The 24,944-nt window shown below is 44.2% G+C and overlaps 1 protein-coding gene and 1 non-coding gene across 5 annotated transcripts in view; one reads left to right on the top strand and one right to left on the bottom strand.

The window, feature by feature from the left end:
- The first annotated feature begins 235 nt into the window (after positions 1 to 235).
- IGF2BP3 (insulin like growth factor 2 mRNA binding protein 3) overlaps positions 236 to 24,944 on the top strand; it is a 152,762-nt gene continuing 128,053 nt past the window's right edge. For 3 of the 4 annotated variants that reach the window (XM_073898969.1, XM_025873014.2, XM_025873013.2), the window contains exons 1-2: positions 238 to 775; positions 2,140 to 2,200. In XM_073898969.1, coding sequence (XP_073755070.1) covers positions 601 to 775; positions 2,140 to 2,200 — 236 coding nt within the window. In that variant the 5' untranslated portion in view covers positions 238 to 600. Of the gene's footprint in view, positions 776 to 2,139; positions 2,201 to 24,944 lie in introns of all 4 variants that reach the window. The other variant, XM_025873015.2, reaches the window with a different exon arrangement.
- LOC112825379 (U6 spliceosomal RNA) lies at positions 13,119 to 13,225 on the bottom strand. The gene has a single exon (XR_003208677.1). It is a non-coding gene; the product is annotated as a U6 spliceosomal RNA (small nuclear RNA).

The following is a 24,944-nucleotide window of genomic DNA, read 5'->3' as shown; positions in this document are numbered from 1 at the left end:
CGCTCTTTTTTCCCCCCGAAACCCACTCTAATTGAGGCGCTGGGATTCCTCACGTGAGACGTTGATTTGTAGTTTGAACACGTGGCTCATTCAAAAAGCCGGACACTCGGAGCGGATTTTTTCCGCCTCCTGCGCCTTCCTCCCTCCACCCCTTCCCCCCTCCCTCCTGCCAGTCACCCTTCTGGGTTTTTTTATGGGGAGGCGGTGCCTGCCCTCACGTAGTGTGATATTTTCACAGTCCGCCGGCCGATGCCAAAGGGGTTGGGGAGGAAGAGACAAAAAGTAGTTCTTCCCCCCTCCTCCTCCTCTCCTTTTTCTCGCTAATCCCGCCTCCTCCTCAGAGTTAGGAAGACTCGTTGATACGTTTGGTTTGCAGCAAGGCTTTTTCTTTTCCTTTTTTTTAATACCCAGAAAAGGAAAAACAAGAACCTTAGGATTTGATTTTTCGCTCCTCGTTCTTGTTCTTGGTTCTTACTGTGTTTGTGTGTTTTAACGGCGAGAAGACGAGGGGAACAAAACCCGCCGGAGCCCTCCATCACTGTGGGTGGTTTTAATTTTTCGTTTTTCTCCGAATTTTTTAAAAAGCAACCACTCTTCACAATGAACAAACTGTATATCGGAAACCTCAGCGAGAATGCCGTCCCTTCGGACCTGGAAAGTATCTTCAAGGACGCCAAGATCCCGGTGTCGGGACCCTTCCTGGTGAAGACGGGCTACGCGTTCGTGGACTGTCCGGACGAGAGCTGGGCCCTCAAGGCCATCGAGGCGCTTTCAGGTGGGCCCGCCCCGGCCCCGCCGGCGCGCCCGCCCCAGCCCTGCGCCGCCCGCCCGGGCCTGCCGGGGTCGGGGACCCGGAGCCAGGCCCGCGGCTGCCGCTGGGGCGTCCAAACAGGGCCCCAGGCCCCGCGGAGGGCGGGCGGGGAGGTGGGGCGAGGCCCGGGCGCCCACACGCGTGAGGTCCGGGGTGCTTTCCTCAGCTAGGGCTCCAACCCGGCCCCCCCGGCTCCCCTCCTCCCGCCGGGGCTCTGCGGGCGGACGGCGGACGCGCTGTCAGAAAGCCGCGGCGCGGGCTCCGAGGGCAGCGGGGCTGGGGGAGGCGCGACCGCCGGACCTTCAGCGCTCGCCCCGCCCGGGCCCAGGCGCGGGCTCCAGTCTCCGGCACGCCGGGCCTTAGGGGCCGAGCGCGCTCGCCCGCTTCTCTCTCCCTCCCTCCCTCCTTCCTTCCTCTCTGCACGTTATTTATGGTGTTGGCTTCGCAGTTCTCCCGGTTCGCCCCAGACCCCAGGCGTGGGAGAATGCAAGTGGCCTCGACCCTGCTGCGGAGTGAGGCCTCGGGCTGGTGCCTAGCGCAGGCGGCCCGGCGCTTCCTCTAGATCCTGCGGGACGCAGGCTAGTGCGACCTGGGTGCCACGCTCCACCTCCCCCGCGTCCGACGAGCCGGAGGGGCAGGTGGGCGAGAGCGGCCAGTGGTCGCCGGCAAGGGAGCCCCAGCCGCCGCGCCGGGCCCCCCGTCGCTCCCCTCGTCCCGGCCGCGGCCTCCGGGGGTGGTGGGGCAAGCTCGAGTCCCGTCCCCCCCACCCCGCCCCCGGAGCCTGTGGGGCGGGCGCCGCGCAGTCCTTCGCGCCTCGTTCGTTCTGTGCTGAGATGCCTGTCTGGCCGTGCACTCTGTGCCTACCCTGCCGTCCTCGAACCTCTCCAGCTACTCCCTGTTTCTGGAGGGCCTGGGCTTGAAGCCGGGAGAAGGGCTCAGCGTCCCCTCCCGAATAAAAGCCAGCGTAGCCCACTCTGCAGAGTTTGTCTTGTGCGAGTGCCTGGGGAGGTGGGCGGAAGGGCCGCGTCAGTACTGCGGCTGTCGTGGAGTTGGGTGACCCCTGAGGTGGGCGGTGGAGGCCTGGGGGTAGACTGTTACCCAAGTAGTGGGCCAGCTAATGGGCCCTCTTCCCCACCCATCTGTAAGTTCTACACAGCCCTGAGGGGTCAGCTTTCCTCCCGGCCTTGAGACACATCCGGGTGCCTTGGGTGGGTGGGTGGGGGTGTCTCAGGAAGTCACTTGTGTCACTGCTTAGGCTTTGCCGGTCCTTCGTGCGGGAAGAGCCGCTAAACCCGGCCAACTGTCTTGCACCTCTTGTGTGTCCTCAGGTAAAGTGGAACTGCACGGGAAATTAATGGAAGTCGAGCACTCTGTCCCAAAAAGACAAAGGTGAGCTTATTTATCACATTTTCATTAATTCTGTTCTCCCTTGTTGGGAGGAAAGACTCAACACAGCTGAAAACAACTTCTCTGACGCTTTTTGGATTACTGTATGCTGTATGGCTTGGCTTTTCCGTTTTTTATTCCTTGCGTTTAAGTTTATGGCAGGTGTGTGTGCGTGCGCTGGTAAGGAATAAAGATCTTGCCCGTCGCTCCTGCCACTGGATTATTGGTGTAGAAGTCTCTCAAGGAAGCTCTCACAGCTGTATGTTCTCCGAGTTGCTACAATAGGAAATCAAAGTCTTGAAGGGCAATTTTGGGATCTGTAGGAATTAGGAAGCAGTGGGTGACCCTCCCCCACTCCCCACCTATAAGTACAGGATAGAGGAAAGCAGCTGCAAACACGCGTGGGTATGGAGTGTTTTTTTCTCTGTCCCGAGTTGGCGGCGATGAGTCTGAGAGGCCTGGGAGGCCGTCTGTGTGTCTGAGAAGAGAGGAATTTGCTGATTGGAACACGTGAGTGAACGCCTGGGCTTCTCCTGCCCAGAAGCGCCTTTCAGTCACTCCAGAGTTACACAGGTTGGTGCAAACCAGCCTTTGTCTTCCACCCCCTCCCTCCCTCCTCGTCCCCCACCCCGCCAATATTTTTGCTTACAAATAACCACCAAGAGGTCGTGAAGATTAAAGATTTGTACTAAAGCAAGGGAATTGCATTTTTTGGAGAGCAAGTGTAGTGTGTCACTTTACAGAATGTTTGTAGACTGTTTTAATCTCTGGTGTATTGTGAAGAAATGGCTCCTTCAAGAGCAGGCCAGATCCCCGCTCTGTAACTAACTGGAAAGGCGCTGCTCCCTTACTGTGGTGCTAGGTTTAGTTTGTGCTTTTCTGAGTGAGTTGTGCAAGGTGGGGTTAGGGTTTCTGCCTTTCTCTCTTTCCATCCCCCCACTCCTAACTTGGGCTAAGAATAAGCTGAAAGTTAATCTAAACTAGGGCTGTATGTGTCTGGTTAGGTATTGGTGAGTGGTGTGTTAGAGGGCAGGAGAGGTTTGCCATGCATTTCCCTGGTGCTCTGCAGAGAGGTGGCTACACGAAGTGTCACCATGTGCCTATTTCTATATTGAGCTCCCTTTCAGGTAAAGCGTTTTCACAAACCTTGTTTTTGTTAGCTAGATTTTTGTGGATTTCTCTTGTTCATGTACTTAATTTTTATTAGGATTGTTGAAAAAGGATTTGTGTGATGAGATAGATTTAGTTCTAGTTGGGAATTTTGGTGAGGTCAAGTTATTTCACATAGTAGAAGGGAATTATTTTTTTAAGAGCTTCTAAAATAATAGAACATGTACTGAAAAGTATCTAAACTGATCTCCGTTTAATAGGAAGTGAAAAATTGAGGGAAAAGGCACATTTCCTTAAATATTTAAAGGCATAGTCTGTATTGTATAAGTAGGGTGGGAAAAATGTAGGTGCATTCTGCAAATTCTTACTGGTTTCATGTTTAGCCCGTGTGTCCTAATTTTCTTCAAATGTTGGATAAAAAAGAGGCAAATGGTTGTGTCAAAGGACTGGCATTTTAACATTTGAGAGTTTCTAAAGTTAAACCTTAAATGTCTGGCATTTTTCAGATACAATTTATGGACCTGCATGGAAATGCAGATTATTTTGCTTTGCTCTCCTGATTTTCTTTTCCATCCTGGTGTGAATTTCCCCCCATGTGTAGGGAATGAAATTAAAAACATCTGGTAACAGACTGTTTTACCCTTAAAGGCTTTTGCCTAACCTAAAAACATACTTACTTGTTACTTTATAACGAATAGGAGTTTGTTTTAGGAAAGCATATAAGGTATGATGCCACCAGGGGCAGCAGATCTTTATCAGTGAAAGCTTTTTCATTTTAACAACTTAGATTATAATTTCAGGCTGATTACGCTTACATTAAAATGCTCAGAATTTTAAATGAGATATTACTAGCAAGTAGAATGAGGACATTGGAGACTTTTTTTTTTTTCCAAGATTTTATTTATTTTGACAGCGAGAGAGGGAACACAAGCAGCGGGGAGTGGGAGGGGGGAAGCAGGCTTCCTGTGGAGCAGGGAGCCCAATGTGGGGCTCAATCCCAGGACACTGGGATCATGACCTGAGCCGAAGGCAGATGTTTAACGACTGAGCTACCCAGGTGCCCCTGGAGACAACTTTCTACCTATAGGGAGAATAATTAAGTCCTTTTCTAGGATTGAAATGGCAAAAAAGAAAAGTAGAGGTTTCTTTTCTCTGCCCAGGGAAATTTGTTAGAAATCTAATTATAATACAATTTTGTTTTAACTGAACCTTGGAACTGTGATGCAGTTTCCCTTATCTGGACTGTTACACTGTCTGAATAGGCTTTGGGAGGGGGCTGAGGAGACACGTTGGTGGATCCATGCCTAGCTCCTATAGATAGTCAAGAAGTGGTATTGGTGGGGCGCCTGGGTGGCTCAGTCGTTAAGCGTCTGCCTTCGGCTTAGGTCATGATCTCAGGGTCCTGGGCTGGAGCCCCACGTTGGGCTCCCTGCTCCGCGGGAAGCCTGCTTCTTCCTCTCCCACTCCCCTGCTTGTGTTCCCTCTCTCACCGTGTCTCTGTCAAATAAATAAAATCTTAAAAAAAAAAAAAGTGGTATTGGTGACAGTTGGTATTGGTGAATGCTGCAGACCAGTCTTTGCCAAGTGAGCCTGCTAGACTTCTGCGTGGAGTTTTTTGTGCTTAGCAGTCATTGCATTCCATCCCATCATCATGTGGGCATCTGAGGCAGGCACACCCACATGTGCAGCAGTGACCTTTATACCTGCTGTGCAAGGCATGTTGGGAGCCTGGTGCTGAAGAATGCTTATGGCAGCACTCTGAGATGGATGAGTGGGCTTGCAGCAACTAAATAGAGGAGCAGGCCCAGGAGGCAATTTGATGGCCCAGCTGTGACTGGGAGCTGAGCTGGGCACAGAACCTTTCAGGAAGGGGCACTGTGGAGTTTGGTTCTGACCAAGCTTGGCTTTTGATGGCTGAAGTCTCAGGGGAATGTGGAAGGAATGTTGCTTTTCTGCATTCAGGTACCCCTCAGTTGGGGAAGATGATAGCACTATTTTACAGAGCTTGAGATCCCCTGGGTCCAGAATGAAAAGAAGATTGTGTTGAATATCTGTGATAGTGTTGCACTTTCTGTTCGGAGGTAAAGGATACAGCACATGAATACTTGGCTTCACTCTGAAGTATAAGCTTGAACACTCACCCCACTCCCCACCCTGCCTTGGGGGCAAGGGTGGCTGTGAAAATTGTTGTGACTTTAGAAGACTGTAGCTCAGTTTGATTGGAAGAGCCGCTGGTATCTTGTGGGACCGCATATGTGCCCCTATGTGATTATGTAAATAGTACCGATTTCCTTTTTTGTTATGTTGTGGGCTTTTGGGCATGGGAGAGGGAATGGGAAAGTCGCTGACACTGGGGAACTGACAGGATGGTCGTTTTAGTTTGTTTTCCATGACTTTTTTAAGTTATGAAAAATTTTTTACATTTTTGGTTTTTTATGGCTTAAACTTGCTCATGATTTAGCTGTCAGCATTGATTAAGATTATATGAAGCCAAAATATATTTCAATGAAGGATAAACAAAATGGTAGGATATTGTAGTTAAATATTTTTCCAGGAAGGATCCATTAAAACAGACTGGTGTCTAAGCGCACATGATTTTGTTCTTTGTTTCCTTAAAAAAAGAAAATTAAGTGAACAACTTATTTCTATATTAGAGTCTTGTGTTTAGTATGTAAATTAGGTAGACATAGCATATATAAAAGTTACTGGGGTTTTAAATGTATCTTTATTTATTTATTTAAAGATTTTATTTATTTGACAGAGAGAGACACAGCGAGAGAGGGAACACAAGCAGGGGGAGTGGGAGAGGGAGAAGCAGGCTTCCCGTGGAGCAGGGAGCCCGACGTGGGGCTCAATCCCAGGACCCTGGGATCATGACCTGAGCTGAAGGCAGACGCTTAATGACTGAGGCACCCAGGTGCCCCTGTATCTTACTTTAAATGTCTATTTAAAAGTGCTGCATTTTAACAGCTGTTATATATGGAATAGCATGGGGCCATAACCAGCAATTTGTCCATTAGCCAGGGCATATGATCCTGTTGTCTCAGGCCAATAAAAGCTGTTTTTAATGCTGAACATTTAAACATAGGCATGAATAGCTGTGCTGCTCCTTGCTTATCAGTTTGGAACAGGTGAGTCTTGTGAATTGGAGAGGTTTCTCACACATACAGAGACTTGAGGTTCTGTTAGGAAACTTTCATGGCTGGTAAAGAATCATAAGCAGTGTCTTTGGAGTGCTCAGTTTAAGGTCAGTAATGCATGACTGCTTAAGTGATTGTAGCCAACAAGATTTTTCTTGATTTCATGTTGTTTTCTTAGTACAGCTTGAGAGAGAGTAAAAGATTTCTTAACTTCAGCATTATTAGAATTAAAAAAATATATAAATGAACGTTGATGAGTCGCTTCTGTGGGGCTGTCCACAGTAACAAGGAAGACCTTATGGAAACATGACATGTGCCTGGAGCCAGTGGGAATTGAGAATCTTGGCTTCTGTTTCTGGCTTTCCTTTTGATTTGTGTGATCACTTACATTCTCTGTTCATGCCAAATGCCACTATAGTAAACTAACAGGGGGCATATTTTTTGAGTTTTGCCATTCTGCTTGAAATGAGTTACCAGCTGAGGCTTAAAAATACCTTTTGGAATGAGACGTAGGGTCTTCCCTGTATAAAACTTGCATTTCTTATATTTTCTGTAGTATGGCAGCTCAGTTGCTTTTGCACGTGTACCTTTTTCGGGCAGTCAGCAAGAGGGAAATGATCTTTGTCATACTTTGAAATCCTTTTATGAGTCATACCATTGCAGTTAATGTGTTGTCAAATAGGTGTTGGATTTTCTATTAAAGTGAAGCTGTTGAGCCACCTGGATATATATTTGAAGCAGCTCTATTGTAATTGTCTTCAGTGTTCAGATGTCAACTTTCCTAGCAGTAACTAATTTTTGAATTGTATGATTTATCCGTTTATTATGGTAGATTTATTTATCCACCAACTTTGGTGGTTTGCTCTGGGAGGATGGAGAACCGCTGTGCTATTCTTAGCCAAGTTTCCTTTATTGACTATTGCCTCTGATTCAAGCTTCTAGAGTCACAAGACAGGAGGTGGCAGTGTGGTAGCGGTGACCAACGGATGGTATTGGCGTTTTTAGTTAGGAACTCTGCCCCGTAAATCTGATGTTTAAAAAAACTGGCTTGGTCTTGCAGGGTTTTGCTTGAAAGCTGGTCGCAAATGCAATTTTCAGTGCTCCATTAAAACTGAGGGTGTAGGGCGCCCGGGTGGCTCAGTCATTAAGCATCTGCCTTCGGCCTGGGTCATGGTCCTGGGATCAAGCCCCGCATGGGGCTCCCTGCTCGGCGGGAAGCCTGCTTCTTCCTCTCCCACTCCCCTTGCTTGTGTTCCCTTTCTCGCTGTGTCTCTCTCTCTGTCCAAGAAAAAAAAAAAACAACTTAAAAATAAAACTGAAGGTATAATTTATCATGGTCTGAAATTGCTGTTTGGCAAGTATTGGTAAATAAACACAGTTATAAATATTAATATAGTATGTGGATTTTGTTGCCCTGAAGGGGAATACATAGTACATAAATTATGCATTTTAGAGGAATTATCCCGAGGCCATTTAACTTGATTAGGAAGTAGTTTGAAATTATTATAGATATGTTCTATGAGGAATCTAGTGGAACTATAATTTTTTTTGTTTGGTTTTTAAAGATTTTATTAAGTAATCCCGGCGTGGGGCTCAAACTCACAACTCTGAGATCAAGAGTTTCATGCTCCACTGGCTGAGCCAGCCAGGCGCCCCACGTAGAGGTGTAAGTTGAGAGAGGTTTAAGTCTTAGAATAGCTGGCCTTATCATTTAGTTGTTTAGAAGTTGAGTCCATTGCTAACATGGTGTTTCAGTTATCTCTTGCTTCATAATAAACTACCCCAAAACCTAGTGGCTCAAAACAACTTATTCTTCCTCATGATTCTGTGGGTCTGCTTGGTGTGGTTGGTTCTGTTCCACATGGTGTCATTCTGGGTCCTTTGCTGAGCTGATCTGAAAGGTCCAAGAAGGCTTCATTCACATGGCTGGCCTCCTCGTGCTGGTCCACATGACTTTTCTCCACATGGTATCTCAGCGCTCTGTAGTAGCCCTTGGTTACCGAGTGAGAGTAAGTAGAAGCGGCTAGACCTCTTAAGGGCTAGGCCCAGAATTGGCACATTATCCTACACATTCTGTCGATCAGGGCAAGTCACAAGGCCAGCACAGATTCAAGGGGGTATGGAAATAGTCTCCATCTCTTTTATTTATTTATTTTTATTTATTTATTTATTTAAGATTTTATTTGAGTGGCATGAATGTACAGAGAGGAAGGAATTGATAGTGACCATCTTTGTAGATTCTCTTCCATAAATGGAAGGAGGGGAGGAGTAGTTCTTCAAAGTGATTGAAACCTAAAATATCTGAAAGCTACATTTCCTCTACCAGGAAGGTAGAGGAAAGCAAGCAGAGTGATCTGCTTCTGGGAGACTCATGAAAAAAGCCCGTGGATAAGGAAGGTGTAGTCAACGGGATGAAATACCACTGAGAGTTTGTGATTTAGATGGACCAATATGAGTGGGGATGGTGGTAAGTTCCAGCCTTCTGGTTGGGCAGTAGATAGATGGAGAGTGATTGATGAATTTTGGAGCAACCTGGAATATAGCCTTTCTTTCAGAATTCATTTATTAGTATCTAATCTTCTTTTTCTTTCTAGAAATATCTCTGAGCATGTTCTATTTATAACCTGCTAGAGATGGAAGAGTCCTAGGTTGGGTAGATCCTCTTGCCACTGGACAAGACTCATTTGTTTCAGTTGACCTACTCTGGCATCTGTTTCAACACTTCTGGTGACTGAGCTTACTTTCTAGATTACCCGTTCTACTTTTTATTATACATTTGGAAAATCCTTTGAAGCTGTCTTAGGTTTCAAGGCAGTGTAGATCCAGGTCCAGTGCTTCTCTGTGGTTATCTAAAGACTTGATTTGGGGTACCTGGGTGGCTCAGTCCTTAAGCATCTGCCTTCGGCTCAGGTTGTGATCCCACAGTCCTGGGATCAAGTCCCGCATCAGGCTCCCTGTTCAGCGGGAAGCCTGCTTCTCCCTCTCCCACTCCCGCTGCTTGTGTTCCCTCTCTCGCTGTGTCTGTCTCTGTCAAATAAATAAATAAAATCTTTAAAAAAAAAATAGGCTTGATTTGAGTGGTGCTTGGGTGGCTCAGTCGGTTAAGCGTCTACCTTTGGCTTGGGTCACGATCCTGGGGACCTGGGATAAAGTCCCACATCTGACTCCCTGTTCAGCGGGGAACCTGCTGCTCCCCCTGCTGTGCGTACTCTCTCTCTCTCTGTCACATAACGAAAGGTGGGGGGGGCGCCTGGGTGGCTCAGCCAGTTAAGCGTCTGCCTTTGGCTCAGGTCACAATCCCAGGGAGCCTGCTTTTCCCTCCCCCCTGCTTGTGCTTCCTTGCTCTCTCTCTCAAATAAATGAAATACTTATTTTATTTAATTTTTTAAAGATTTTATTTATTTGACACGGACAGCGAGAGAGGGAACACATGCAGGGGGAGCAGAAGTGGGAGAGGGAGAAGCAGGCTCCTGGCTGAGTAGGGAGCCCGAAGCGGGGCTCGATCCCAGAACCCTGGGATCATGACCTGATCCGAAGGCAGACGCTTAACGACTGAGCCACCCAGGCGCCTCTAAGTAAAATATTTAAAAAAAACAACAAAGACTTGATTGGAATATGTTAACTAACTGGAACTAAAAACTTAAAGACTTGATTTGACAAGCAAGGTTGAAACTATTGGCCAAAACATTTGTGGATATCATGGGCTAAGTTTAAAATACTTCAATCACTTTGTTATTTTAGGATGCTGGAATAAGTAAAGCATTCCTTCCATTTTATTCATAAAAATTTAGCTATAAGAAATACAAGAAACCTTTTGTAAGTACACTAAATTCCCTCATTTTTGCATATTTAAAAATCTGGTCCTTGGTAAAGCAGCTTTCTCCTCAAATTATAATTCTGGTTTTGGCTTCCATAGTCACCAAAACTAGGTGATGTGTTCAATCAGTTGGAGACTGATGACTGGATCTCAGTATATGTGGGGCGCCTGGGTGGCTTATTCATTAGGCATCTGCCTTCGGCTCTGGTCATGATCCCAGGGTCCTGGGTCCCAGGTCCAGCGGGAAGTCTGCTTCTCCCTCTCCCACTCCCCCTGCTTGTGTTCCCTCTCTTGCTGTGTCTCTCTCTGTCAAATAAAATCTTTAGAAAAAAAAAAAAAGACTTGGTTTATGCAAATCCTCTGATTAGTCAAGTACTACTTTCAGAATGTGTTAAATATCTCCTATTTAAAGAAAAGAAAACCAATAAAAATGAGATAGCGTAATAGATTTTTTTAGTGGCATTAGTAGTTCTACCAAAGGATTCTCCATAAAGGCCTGAGAGAAGTGACTTGCCCAGGGCACTGCAGGTAATTAGTGGAACCCATTTTCCCCTTCGACTCTGTCCTGCCTTTGTTCCTCTCATTTAAATTGTCAAATCCTAACAGTAGCTTACACAGCAGCCTGATCATGTTCGCAGTGGCAAGTTGGAGCAGAGATGTCCCGTTTCTTGCTTTCTCTGAAGAAAAAAAAAGAAATCTTGTTTGGCTTCTTTGAAGGTTGATTTATTGTCCTCCTGTAGGAAAAAGGCGAGTACAGATAGCCTGGAATTCTGGGGCTTACTATAGAATAAAAATATCTGGACATCTGTTGTAAGATGGAAAGGGGAACGGCTTCTTACTTGAAGGTATTTTTTTTTTTTTTTTAGCAGCTTCATCTTAATATAAACGAATTGTAGAAAAGCTAGAGGGGCGCCTAAGGAGGTAGGAGAGTAGAACAGAGGGCACGAGGAAGTAGATGCCATGGCTTTATCTCAGGCATGTGATTGTGACTCACGGGATATGTTTTAGATTGCAAAAGAGGTAGAAGTGTTTGGAGTGGAGTCCACGGTGCCTGCTTGTCCCAGCTCCTTAGCAAGTTTAGTGGGATCCAGGCTTGCAGAAGGAAGGCTTTTAAACTTGGAATATTGTTAAGGATTGGGAGAGAATAGGAGGGAGAAATTGTGCTGGAACTTCTTTTTTTTTTAAGATTTTATTTATTTATTTGACAGAGACACAGCGAGAGAGGGAACACAAGCAGGGGGAATGGGAGAGGGAGAAGCAGGCTTCCCGCCGAGCAGGGAGACGGATGCGGGGCTCGATCCCAGGACCCTGGGATCAGGACCTGAGCTGAAGGCAGACGCTTAATGACTGAGCCACCCAGGCGCCCTGTGCTGGAACTTCTTGATGAGGAGCTCTGATGCTTGTGCCATGGGCCCTTGTTGAACTGAAGGGTATTGCCAGAAGAATGTGGGATATGAGGTCTGAGATCTGGGTTGAATCCCAGCTACATTTTCTAAATGCATGATGATTAAGGACAAGGAAATTCAGGTCTGGGGAGGTTAGAATGGTAAATAATGCCTGATAGGGTCCTGGGGACAACGTGTGTCAAGCATCACTACGGTATTTTTCCGTAGTAACTTCAGTGGCCGCTGTTGTCTTTTTGCCCTTGAGATTTAAGTACGAGGGCTGGCTGTAGATTATGTTTGGTGATAAGAGAAATGATGGAAAACTTTTGTTCTGGTTTTGGATGTGGACTCATGTAGATAGAAATCTGGGTGGTGTGTTTGTTTTTATTTTCATTGAGCTTGTAATACCTTTTTAAAAAATATGGTATAACCTATATACAATAGAGTATATAAATATTAAGTAAACAACTTGAATTTTTATGTATGTATGCATGCAAATTAATTCAAAACACAAGAAATAAAATGTGAAAAACTTGCTTTTTATTCCTCTTTATCTCCATGTATTTCCCTGGTCTTATACCTAGTAATTTGGTATATTCCAGAAATTCTTCTATGCATGTATCAATAAACTTTTTTTTGAAGATTTTATTTATTTGACACTTTTTGATTTTATTTTTATTTATTTTTTAAAAAGATTTTATTTATTTATTTGACAGATAGCGAGAGCAGGAAAACAAATGGGAGAATGGGAGAGGGAGAAGCAGGCCTCCTGCCGAGCAGGGAGCCTGATGCGGGGACTGGATCCCAGGACCCTGGGATCATGACCTGAGCCGAAGGCAGATGCTTAACTGACCCACCCAGGTGCCCCTCAATAAACATTTTTTGAATTTAATAATCAAATTATATTGTTTATAATTTGTTTTTACTGAATAATGTATCCTGAAGAATCTTCAGTGTAGGTACAAACAGTTAATTTTTTTAAACTCACCCTATTGTTCAACATAGGTGTGCAGCAGTTTAACCATTCTTTTCATAGTAGTCTCACTTGAGTGTATTTTAATGTCATAAGACTCTTGGTTGAGGGCACCTGGGTGGCTCAGTCGGTTAAGTGTCTGCCTTCGGCTCAGGTCATGATCCCAGGGTCCTGGGATCGAGCCCTGCATCGGGCTCCTTGCTCGGCAGGGAGCCTGCTTCTCCCTCTGCCTGCCACTCTCCCTGCTTGTGTTTGCTCTCTGTCTCTCTCTCGCTTGTTCTCTGTGTCAAAAAAAAAAAAAAAAAAAACCCTTAAAAAAAAAAGACTCTTGGTTGGATATTTTTATAAGGTAAACTCTTAGATTGGGAATTACAATGTCAGAAGACATGCACATTTTAATTTGTAAGTGCTCTGCCAAAAACACTTAACTTATATTGACGTGGTTAGTCATAAGACAACCAAGAGAGCAGTTTTCTTTTTCTGCCTTTTTTTTCCTTTTATTATGGAACTCTTTACGAATTTGTGTGTCATCTGTATGCAGGGGCCGTACTAATCTTCTCCGTATCGTTCTGGTTTTAATGTACGTGCTGCCAAAATGAGCTCAAGAGAGCCATTTTCAATGAAGTATGCAGTAAGACAGTTTGGTTAAAAACTGTCTTTTCAAGCATAGAGGACTGTATGAATCTGGGAATAGCCTTATTCTTTATACATGGATATGGCTGACAATTCTAGTCCTTATTCCTTTGTGCCTTTTGTATGTAAAAATTAAGTTAAAAACTATGATGATTAAGTTCTGACAACTTGTAGCTCGAATACATAGGGTTTATGTTCTCCTGTTCTTAGCACCTTGAAGTTTGGATTTTACCTCAGGGACTAATAATATTTTCTTGCAGTGAGAACTTTACTAAGTCATATTTTGAGGAAAAATTTGATTTAAAAATTAGTTTCCAAAACAGAGTGCTCCTCAGCTTCCCACTCTAGCTGGGCAGATGATTGGGGAGCTTAATTAAAAGAACCTGTGATTCCAGTCATGGAATAAGTCATGGGGATGAAAGGAGGTCATAGGGAGTATAGTCCATGGTATTCTAATAGCCTTATGTGGTGAGAGATGATGGCTACACTTGTGAGCAGAGCGTAACACACAGACTCGCTGAATTGCTGTGTTGGACACCTGAAACTAATGTGACATTGCACATCAACAATACGTCATTTAAAACCAAAGGAACCTATAATGGTAAAGCTGTTTGAAAAATGATTGTGTTCTTCCCCGTCATGCCCAAATGTCTGTTTTAGGGGCACCTGGGTGACTCAGTCAGTCAAGCGCCGGGCTCTTCATCTCAGCTCTGGTCTTGATCTCAGGGTGGTGAGTTCAAGCCCAGCATTGGGTTCCACACTGGGTGTGGAGCCCACTTTAAAAAAAAGGGGGGGGCACCTGGGTGGCTCAGTCGTTAAGCGTCTGCCTTCGGCTCAGGTCATGGTCCCAGGGTCCTGGGATCGAGCCCCCCATCGGGCTCCTGCTCGGTGGGAAGCCTGCCTCTCCCTCTCCCACTCCCCCCACTTGTGTTCCCTTTCTCGCTGTGTCTCTCTGTCAGGTGAATAAATAAAATCTTAAAAAAAAACAATTACCAAATTTTTTTAAAGATTTTATTCATTTATTTGACAGACAGCTGGAGAGGGAACACAAGGAACGGGAGCGGGAGGCGTCCCGCGGAGCAGGGAGCCCGACACGGGGCTTGATCCCAGGACCCTGGGATCATGACCTGAGCCGAAGGCAGATGCTTAACGACTGAGCCCCCCAGGCGCCCCCCAAATGTTTGTAATAAAAGTAAGCTGCTCTTGGAAAAATGGAGAAGCTCTTGTGTTTTTTTGGCTTTTTGTTTTTGTTTTTTGAGAGAGAAAAGTATGGGTGAAAATTTTAATTTTAAAGTAATCTTAAAATTTTTTGGGTGCTATGCTAATTTACCAATTTCTGCATTTTTGAGTTTCAGAAATGAGTTTATTTCCCATGGCTGATGTAAATTTTTAGTTTAACAAGCATAGATTGGGCACTGGTGCTCAAGGTCAGTTTAATGCTGGGTTTCAGGAGCTAGAAAGAAAAATAAGATACTTGTTCTGAAGAAAAGTTCGTGGCGTATAGTGGCTTTCACTTTGTTCTCTGTCAATGCCTGGGTGATATTTTTATCTTGAACACCAGCAGTGGCTCATTGTGGCATTGATCCAGAGGGTGGATGAATATTTCTGCAGGTAAAGAGAAGGTGTAAATATGTCATGGGGTATGTGTGGTATGCCCCAGAAACACGGGTTGGGGGGCATTAGGCTTAGGTGGGTATTGGTACAGCCAGCCAGGAAGGGATGTGAAGGTAGATGGAAGCTAACTGTGTGCAGTGGGGATGGAGAAGGCAGAAGGGACAGCAGGAGCCAAGGCATGTGAGTGTGAAATATCCTGGTGTGTGCTGGGGAACTACAGGCTGTTTGGGATTAGAGAGGCTCAAGTGTGAGGCTGGATACTGGTTGAGGCTGAGCCTAGAGGGGCTGGTGAGAGCAGCCTGTGTGCTTGAGGAGGGTCTATTACTTGGATTCTTGGATGTGTTTAACTTTCAGGGCTCAGTCAGTTTAGTTAATGCCATTTAGCAGATGGTTATTTGGGATCATCATGCAAGACTTGATGCCTAGATTAATTTAGGGTTCTGCTCACCAGAGATCATCTTGAAATGCTTTTACCTTTGAAATACTTTGTGGGAATGACTGTGCCCCAATAAACTCCGTGGGATTTAGGGCTGTTCTTAGGACACCCTCTGACAGGGTAATTGGGGTAAATTGTGATACGACGAGGAACCCTATAGTAAGACTGACTGAGCCTGGGTTGTTATATTACCTTTTTTAGGTCGTTTATGACAAGACAGTCATCAGTAGTGATTAAAACACCTGGTACTCTGTGATTTTTATTAAGGCATTTCAAATGATATAATGAACCGTTGGAGCAAAATGAGACACTTCTGTGTGCACACGTGATTAACTGAGCAAAATTAGGGCTGGCAGTAAAGCACAGCAGTAGGGAGGGCCAATGACATCTTGCTTGGAATCACCTAGACCTCAGTTAAAATCCTTGTTCAGCTCAGTGATCCTAGGCATAGTGATGAAACTCTCTGCACTCCTTAGTTTATCTAGAAATAGGGTCAATAAAACTTACTTGCACAAGGTTGTCGGGAATTCAATGATGTTTGTAAAGGATTCCTTGGAGTATCTGACACCTAAGTGGTATTGTCTCATATTAATAAGCTTGTGTATTTACATGTGGCAATTGAAAATAAAAGATAATTTTTCCGGGGTGCCTGGGTGGCTCAGTCAGTTAAGCGTTTGTCTTTGGCTCAGGTCATGATCTCAGGGTCCTGGGATCGAGCCCTGCATCGGGCTCCCTGCTCAGTGGGGAGCCTGCTTCTCCCTCCCCCTCTGCCTGCTGTTCCCCCTGCTTGTGTTCTCTCTCTCTGTCAAATAAATAAATAGATCTTAAAAAAAAAAGATAATTATTCCTGCATAATCTCATGGTTTGTGCCTCATGCACATAGAAAGTTTCCACATTTCTTTGTAGAATGTGTGTTGTGAATAAGACTTTTTACTTTGTGTCTAGATTTGTAGCTTTTAGGATCCCTAAAATGTATCTAGTTGTGAAATTGTCTTAAGATGTTAAAAAAAAAAAAAGATTAGGAGGGGCACCTAGGTGGCTGAGGCAGTTAAGCGTCTGCCTTCGGCTCAGGTCATGATCCCAGGGTCCTGGGATCGAGCTCCATGTCGGGCTCCCTGCTCAGTGTGGAGTCTGCTTCTTCCTCTGACCCCCCTCCCCCACCTCGAGGGCACGTACGCTCCCTCTCACAAAAATAAAAACTTTAGAAAAAGATTAGGAGATAAATAACTGCTGTTAATTTCAAAGAGGGAGACAACATAGTACAAAAATGTACAAAAAAAAATAAAACTAAAATGTACAAAGAAGTGGGAGTTCAGAAGGAAGTATCTGAAAAGCCAATGTACTTAGGAAAAGAGACCTAATCTTATTAGTTATTAGGTAAATGACATTTGTAAGAGCAATTTTTGCCTATCAGGTTGGGAAAAATGAACAAGATTGATAATACCTGGTGTTGGCAAGAGTGTGAAGGAATGGGCACTCATAAGCTAGAGTAAATTGGCAGACTTCTTGGTAGGTCATTTGGCAGTATCTGTTAGAACTTAAAATGTAACTACCCCTCAACCAAGCATATGAAATATGCAGAGAAAATCGAGCCTCACACAGATGTATAGTTGGAAAAAGAAAGGAATATTTTAATCATCTTTTTATTTTTTATTTTTTTTAGGATTTTATTCCATTTTTTGACAGAGACAGCATGAGAGGGAACACAAGCCAGGGGGAGTGGGAGAGGGAGAAGCAGGCTTCCCGCTGAGCAGGGAGCCTGATGCAGGGCTCGATCCCAGGACCCTGAGATCGTGACCTGAGCTGAAGGCAGATGCCCAGTGACTGAGCCACCCAGGCGCCCCTTAATCATCTTTTTAGATAACTGTGGATATTCTTTGTTCCTACACCAGAACTCAACAAGTGGTAGTTTTTTTTAAGGCTAGTTGAAACGTGGGATATTGTATCAATGTGAAATCATTATCAGTGAATTTTATTCTGCTAGATTAAAATCCATTTATCTCTCTTGCACTTTGAATGACTCCTTTATCCTTAAATATTAGGAAACTGTCAAAGCTCATGGCCAAAATTTTGATTTTTTTTTTTTACTTAAAAGCTCAAATTTAGTAATTGGCAACAAATACTGTTAGTTTTTCTTGAAGTGACTGGCTGACTTTCTTCTCTTTTGAGAAAATGTCTGCCAGATACTCAAGCTTAAATAAACATAGTTTGTCTATAGCTCTTTCAAGTAAAAATGGTGCTCCGTGAAAAAAAAGTGGCTGATTCAGTCTTGCAACTCAAACAACTGCACAGTGCTTTTTCTCCAGAAAAAGCCATGATAGATAGCAGGAGTACTTTATGCCTACTGTCCTTTTCTTCATAGTTATTGACAAGGTGTGTATCCAAGGGTAATTGAAGAAAATCAATAGTTTTTACTGCTTCATCAAGGACATTTAAAAATGAAACTTGGATTGTATTTTACTGTGAGTGCCTGTGAAGAATGTAGTGACGACTACAGTTGAGTACCACTGCTTTGATTCATGCTAAGGTGCCAACAGTTTACCCACCATTGTCTTTGCCCCGTTTGCTTCAGTGCAAATGTCAACACAATGAAAAAGGCAAATAACATCTTAGTGTTATAAAAATAGTTAAAAAAAAATGTTTTGACTTCTTGTCCTCTTGACAGTGTCTCATGGACCCCCTAGGAGTCTACATACTCTACAGTGAGAATTGCTGCTCTACACGAACGTGATATTTGAAATTATTTGGATTAGGTTCTCCTGTGAATATGTATTTACATCATCACACAACAGATGGCAAGAACAAGTGAGGATTTTCTGCAACTCCGTGGCATGTTAGCCTCAATAGGGAGTTTTACACAAGTCAGTTTGTGAAAAACAGGTGTGGGAAGAGGAAAAAAACAAAAAATAAGCACAAAGGAACAATCTAGGTGTATGAAGGATAAAATAATTAGAATAAATAGTTGGGGAGCACTTAAATGCACGTGAGTTGAAATGAAAGGAGTTTGGAGATTCAGTGACCCACAGTCACGCTTGAAGTTCCTTAAACCAAAGTGAACCCCACATGTTGTTGGCTACTGGTCTTGCCTCAGGAAATGAAAAGTCTTCAGTACCTTTGTTATTCCTGGGACATTGAATTCTAATCAGAATCTCAGGGCATCATCAAAGTTGAGGTGTTTTGAGGCTGGAAGTTTGTGGTGACTCACTGTGTGTTTGTAATGGTGACCAAGTGAAGAGTCCTGTCTCTGACCTATATCAGCTAGCTTTCCTTGCCCTAAGTAACTGTTGGTTAAATATAGAAAATAACTACCTTTGTTCCTGTCACAGGAGAGGTTCTTTTTCTTGCCTTAGACAATTTTTTTCTTTAAGAATTCTAAATACAGTGGGCGCCTGGGTGGCTCAGTTGGTTAAGCGACTGCCTTTGGCTCAGGTCATGATCCTGGAGTCCCAGGATCAAGTCCTACATCGGGCTCCCTGCTCAGCAGGGAGTCTGCTTCTCCCTCTGACCCTCCCCCTTTCATGTGCTCTCTCTCTCAAATAAATAAATAAAATCTTAAAAAAAAAATTCTAAATACAATGAATGACCTTTCAAGTCTTTTCCATTCTGTATATTTTTTCTGGTTTGAGAAAGCTTGGTAGCTTGCCATTATGTTATCTTTTTGCAAATGGTTCTGTTTTGTTGATTTTGGATCTTAGGAGTTTTTATTTTTATTTTTTTAAGATTTATTTTGAGGGGCGCCTGGGTGGCTCAGTTGGTTAAGCGACTGCCTTCGGCTCAGGTCATGATCCTGGAGTCCCGGGATTGAGTCCCGCATTGGGCTTCCTGCTCGCTGGGGAGTCTGCTTCTCCCTCTGACCCTCTTCCCTCTCGTGCTTTCTATCTCTCGTTCTCTCTCTCTCTCTCAAATAAATAAATAAAATCTTTAAAAAAAAAAAAAGATTTATTTTGAGAGAGAGCCTGTGTGAATGCATGCATGTGCGTGAGTTTGGGGAGGGGCAGAAGGAGAGAATCTCAAGCAGACTCCCCGCTGAGCATGGGTCTGTTGTGGGTCTCCATCCCACAGCCCATGACATAGATCATGACTGGAGCCAAAAATCATGAGTCGGACACTTAATCAAATGAGCCACCCAGGTGCTCCTCATCTTGGCCGTTTTTAAATGACTGATTTAACAAGGTTTTTTTTGTTTTTATTTATTTGTCAGAGGGTGGGGGGGAGCACAAGCAGGGGGAGCAGCAGGCAGAGGGAGAAGCAGGCTCCCTGCCCGATGTGGGGCTTGATCCCAGGACCCTGGGATGAGGACCTGAGCTGGGGCAGACGCTACCGACTGAGCCACCAGGCACCCCTGATACAACAAATTTTTGAGTGTTTACTACTAGGGAGTGCTTTAGGTTCTTGGGAGAGAATTAAGTGGAAGATAGGAACTTACTCATGAAGCATGGGATGTAGAGTGACACTGCCCACTAGAGCAGCCCCAAGTGGCTCTCTAAGCAATGGAAATGTGGCCAGTCCAAGTTCAGTTGTTGGGTACATATAAAATACACACTGGATTTTGAAGACTCTTGAAAAAGAAAATATAAAATATCTCACAGATAATTTTTATGTTGATTTCACCTATTTTTACTTGAATGTGGCTACGGGAAAATTTAATATATATGTAGCTTGCATTTGCAGCTTGTGTTATTTCTGTTGGGCAGCACGGATTTAGAGAGGAGATATGGACAAAATAAATATGTAACGTGAGGCATGTTGAAGACTACAGAGAAAAATAGGGTGAGGAGGAATGAGACAACTGGCAAGGGCTTGGCTTTGATTTTTTCGTAGCGGATGATTAGGGGAATCCTCACCGGTACGGTGCTGCGTGAGCAGAGGCTCATGGGAGGTTAAGGGAATGAGATGAGCAGGCAGGTAGGTGCCAAGTGGGGAAGAGTGACCCAAGCAGAGGGGACAGCCAAAGCCCATGCATGCTCCCTGCCTTTCTAGTCATTAAGGAGGCCATCATGACTGGATTAGAGCAGAAGGAGAGCCATAGGAGAGGAGCGTGCATGTTGGTAGATGAGGAATGGGATGAGAGGAAGCCATGGATGGGTTTTTATTTTTTAAAAAGATTTTACTTATTTGAGAGAGAGCATGCATGTGCGCACGAGCCTGGGAGGAGCAGAGGGAGATGGACAAGCAGACACTGTGCTGAGTGCAGAGCCCAGTGTGGAGCTTGATCTCACGACCCTGAGATTACGACCTGAGCAGAAATCAAGAGTGGGATGCTCAACCAACTGAGCCACCCAGGTGCCCCTAGAAGAGTTTTTAGAAGGGACAGTTGTGATGGGATTTATCTTTGAAAGGGAACTCTCTCAAAATAGACCATGGTGGGCTGGTGGAATGGGATCAGGGAGACTAGTTAGAAGATTATAATTGTAGAGGTCAGAGATAGTGATATTGGGACCAGAGCTATTGAGGTGTTGTGGTAGTGGTGTTGAATGGTTAGAATCTTCTTCTTCTTCTTTTTTTTTAGATTTATTTGAGAGAGAGAGACAGTGACAGGGATGGCATGAGTGGGGGAGGGGCAGGGGGAGAGAATCTTTCAAGCAGACTCCACACTGAGTGTGGAGCCTGGCGTGGGGCTCGATCCTACCACCCATGAGATCATGACCTGAGCTGAAACCAAGAGTCAGAGGCTTAACCAACTGAGCCATCCAGGTACCCCTAGAATCTTCTATTATTATTTTTTTTTTAAAGATTTTATTTATTTATTTGATAGAGACAGACACAGCGAGAGAGCGAACACAAGCAGGGGGAGTGGGAGAGGGAGAAGCAGGCTTCCCAAGGAGCAGGGAGCCCGATGCTGGGCTCCATCCCAGGACCCTGGGATCGTGAGCTGAGCCGAAGGCAGATGCTTAACCGACTGAGCCACTCAGGCGCCCCTAGAATCTTCTATTTTGAGCAAAGGTGGAGGAACTGGGTGTAGGGAGTGACAAAGGAACCAAGGATACCTTGACAGTTTATATAGCTAAAGCACCTGGAAAAATGAAGTTTCCACTAACTGTGATGAGCCAGATTGTGGGAGGGCATGATGAGGGATAGGGAGACAATGAACTCAGTTTGGCCAGGTTAAGTTTGAGATACCTATTAGACATGTGGAGATAGGACAGTTAATGGATAGTAAACGGAGGGGAACTGGTGATGGAGCCCGAGGACAGGCCCATTGAGGAGGAGGAGAATCTTGAAAAGTCCCTGGAGGTTGGAAACTTGATGACAGTGTTCAGTAGGAAGTCATCAGCTGTGACAAATGTAGCAAAGGGTGAGAATGGAGTTGGCAACATTATCATCATTGGTGTCGTGATAGGTAGTTTAATGGAACAGTACGACTGAAACCCTGAATGGTGTGGGTTTGTGAATGGATAGATGGAGAAGAGGTAGAGACAGTGAGTATGGTTAGGCTTTAACGTAGATTGCTATAAAGACGTGAGAAATGGGATGGTAGTTGGAGGGGTTGTGGTCTAAAAGGGAGAGCTTTAAAAGCTTTTTACTTCAATTTACAGGAAAGTTGCAAAAACAGTGCAGATGATCCATACACCCTCTTTTTAGTTGTCCCACATTCGCTTTGACTACTCAAAATTTTCTGGAAAATTTGAGAGTGACTTGCACAACTACTGCCATTCTCCTCTAAATACTTCAGTATGTGTTTCCTAAAAACAAGAACATTCTACATGACCATAGTAAAATTACCAAAATAAAAAGGTTAACATTGATACAATAGTGTTTAATATATGGATGTTTAGATTTCCCTATTGTCCCACTGTCTTTTTTTTATCCTGGATTGAATCCAAGATTATATACTGCATTTAGTTGTGATGTTTCTTTGGTTTCTTTTATTTTTATTTTATTTTTTTAAAGATTTTATTTATTTCACAGAGAGAGACAGCGAGAGTGGGAACAGAAGCAGGGGGAGTGGGAGAGGGAGAAGCAGGCTTCCCGCCGAGCAGGGAGCCCGACGCGGGCTTGATCCCAGGACCCTGGGACCATGACCTGAGCCAAAGGCAGATGCTTAATGACTGAGCCACCCAGGCGCCCCTCTTTGGTTTCTTTAATCTGGAACAATTCCTTCATCTTTTGTCTTTGCTGTCCTTTGTGATTTTTTTGTTTTTTCTAAGACCTTCATGTTTGTGAGGAGTATAAGCTAATTATTTTGTAGAATGTTCCTCAGTATTGGTTGGTCTGATGTCTCCCCATTGTTAGAATCAGGTCATGTATTTTTGATGGAATACCACAAAAGTAATGGTGTCCTTAGTGTACCACATCAGGAATATGAGATGTTGATTTTTGTTCCAGTAGTGGAGATGTGTTAACTTAGACCGATTTTTTTTTTTTCTTAAAGATTTTATTTTATTTGACAGAGAGCAGGGGCTTGGGGGAGAAGAGGGAGAGAGAAGCAGACTCCCAACTGAGCAGGGAGCCTGATGCAGGGCCCGAATCCCAGGACATTGGGACCATGACCTGCGCTGAAGGTAGATGCTTAACTGACTGAGCCACCCAGGCACCCCTAGACTGATTTGTTAGAGTGGCATCTGCCAGTGTTCTCTAGTATAAAATTACTATTTTCTCGTTTGTATTAAGAATCTTGCGGGGGGGGGTATTTTAAGACTGTGAAAAGATCCTATTTCTCATCATACTTTCACTAATTTTAGCATTCGTTGATAATTCTTATCTGAAACCATTATTACTCTAATGGCTGCGATAGGGTGACTTTCTAATCCCGTTATTTTTCCTACATTTGTTAGTTGGTATTTAACTTAAGGAAGAGATTTCCTCTTGATTTCGCCTCAGGTTATGATCTCAGGGTCCTGGCTGGGATCAAGCCCCACGTCAGGCTACATGCTCGGCACAGCGTCTGCTTGTCCCTCTGCCTCTGCTCCTCCTCCCTGCTCTGTCTCTAAAATAAAATAAAATAAAAAATTTTTTTTTCTTCTTCATTTGTTAATAGTAATATGGACTAGGTATGACTGAGCGATACAGGTGCCACTTAAAAAGCACTTTTAAGATATTAGCATGGTGGTGGTAGGCTAAAGGCATGATTCAGCACAGATGGAAAAATGATTATGATAACCAAATGTCCAAAATACTGGATGAAATCTTGCATGATAGTGTTTCATTTTAGACGAGCAGCTTTGTACTTAATTTGAAAACGTAACTGCCTAAATGCAATAAATCTATCTTTGACTCATCAGGGGGTGTCTTATAACTAGTGAAAATCATGTCCTTCTTCATGTATCGGATACATTAAGTCTAAATTCAGATACTGTGTCCTGTACCTGAAAATGTATATACTAGACAATAGTTATTACACATCACTTACAAAAACTGTTATTCAGTTGTAGGTTATTTTGTACCATACTGCCTTACTTAATTGTAGCTCCTAATTGTGCATTTTTCCCAGGCTGTTGGATTTTGATGCACTAATTCAGTAGTGTGAAATTGGTAGACCATTGTCATATATTTCTCCAGTGTTTAATCAATCTTCTGTCTCTTGGTGAGTGGTGTGCACACTGAACTGAATCAAAGTAGTCTTTTTTTTAAGATTTTATTTTTAAGGGGCACCTGGGTGCCACAGTTGGTTAAGCATCTGACTCTTGGTTTTGGCTCGGGTTGTGATCTCAGCGTCATGAGATCCATCCTCGCATCAGGTTCCATGCTGAGCACACAGATACTGCTTCATATTCTCTCTTCCTCTCCCCCTCCTGCTCATGCGCGCTCTCTCTCATGTAAATAAATCTTAAAAAAAAAATTATTTTTAAGTAATCTCTGTACCCAGTATGGGGCTTGAACTCATGACCCCAAGATCAAGAGTCACGTGTTCCACTTATTGAGCCAGCCAGGCGCCCCTCAAATGTAATCTTAAACTATTTTTTTGAGATAATATACTATATACAGAACACCCACAGGAATTAGGCAAAACTATTTTTTCCTATGGTAATTAAAAACGTTGGAAGATTGAAGGAGTGCCTGGCTGGTGCAGGTGGTAGAGCATGCGACTCTTGATCTCAGGGTTATGAGTTTGAGCTCCACATTGGGCATAGGACTTAGTACAATTAAAAAAAAATTTTTTTTTAGATTTCATTTATTCATTAGAGAGGGCACAAGCAGTGGGAAAGGCAGAGGGAGAGGGAGAAGCAGACTCCCCACTGAGCTGGGAGCCCGATGCAGGGGCTCCATCCCAGGATCCTGGGATCATGATCTGAGCCAAAGGCAGATGCTTAACCATCTGAGCCACCCAGGAGCCCCTTGATACAATTTTTTAAAAAGTTATAAAATCCTTATTTTTTTTTAAAGATTTTATTTATTTGAGAGAGAAAGGGGGGAGAGAGACAAAACGAGCAGGGGGAGGAACAGAGGGAAGAGGAGAAGCAGACTCCCCACTGAGCAGGAGCCCTACCCGGGGCTTGATCCCAGGATACCAGGACCATGAACTGAGCCAGAGGCAGATGTTCAACTGACAGAGCCACCCAAGCGCCCCAGCCCCCTTAGTGTTTTTAGAGGTTTTAAAAAGTAGGTGTTTTGTTTTGTTTTGTTTTGTTTTTCTAAGCTCTACACTCAAAGTGGGGCTTGAACTCATAACCCTGAGATCAAGAGTTGCAGGCTGTATTG

The sequence above is a fragment of the Callorhinus ursinus genome, unplaced genomic scaffold (genome assembly GCF_003265705.2).
Source record: "Callorhinus ursinus isolate GAN/ISIS: 27379988/994484 unplaced genomic scaffold, GSC_fseal_2.0 scaffold12, whole genome shotgun sequence".
In the NCBI taxonomy this organism is placed as follows: Eukaryota; Metazoa; Chordata; class Mammalia; order Carnivora; family Otariidae; genus Callorhinus; species Callorhinus ursinus.
This window is presented reverse-complemented; position numbering and strand designations above follow the sequence as displayed.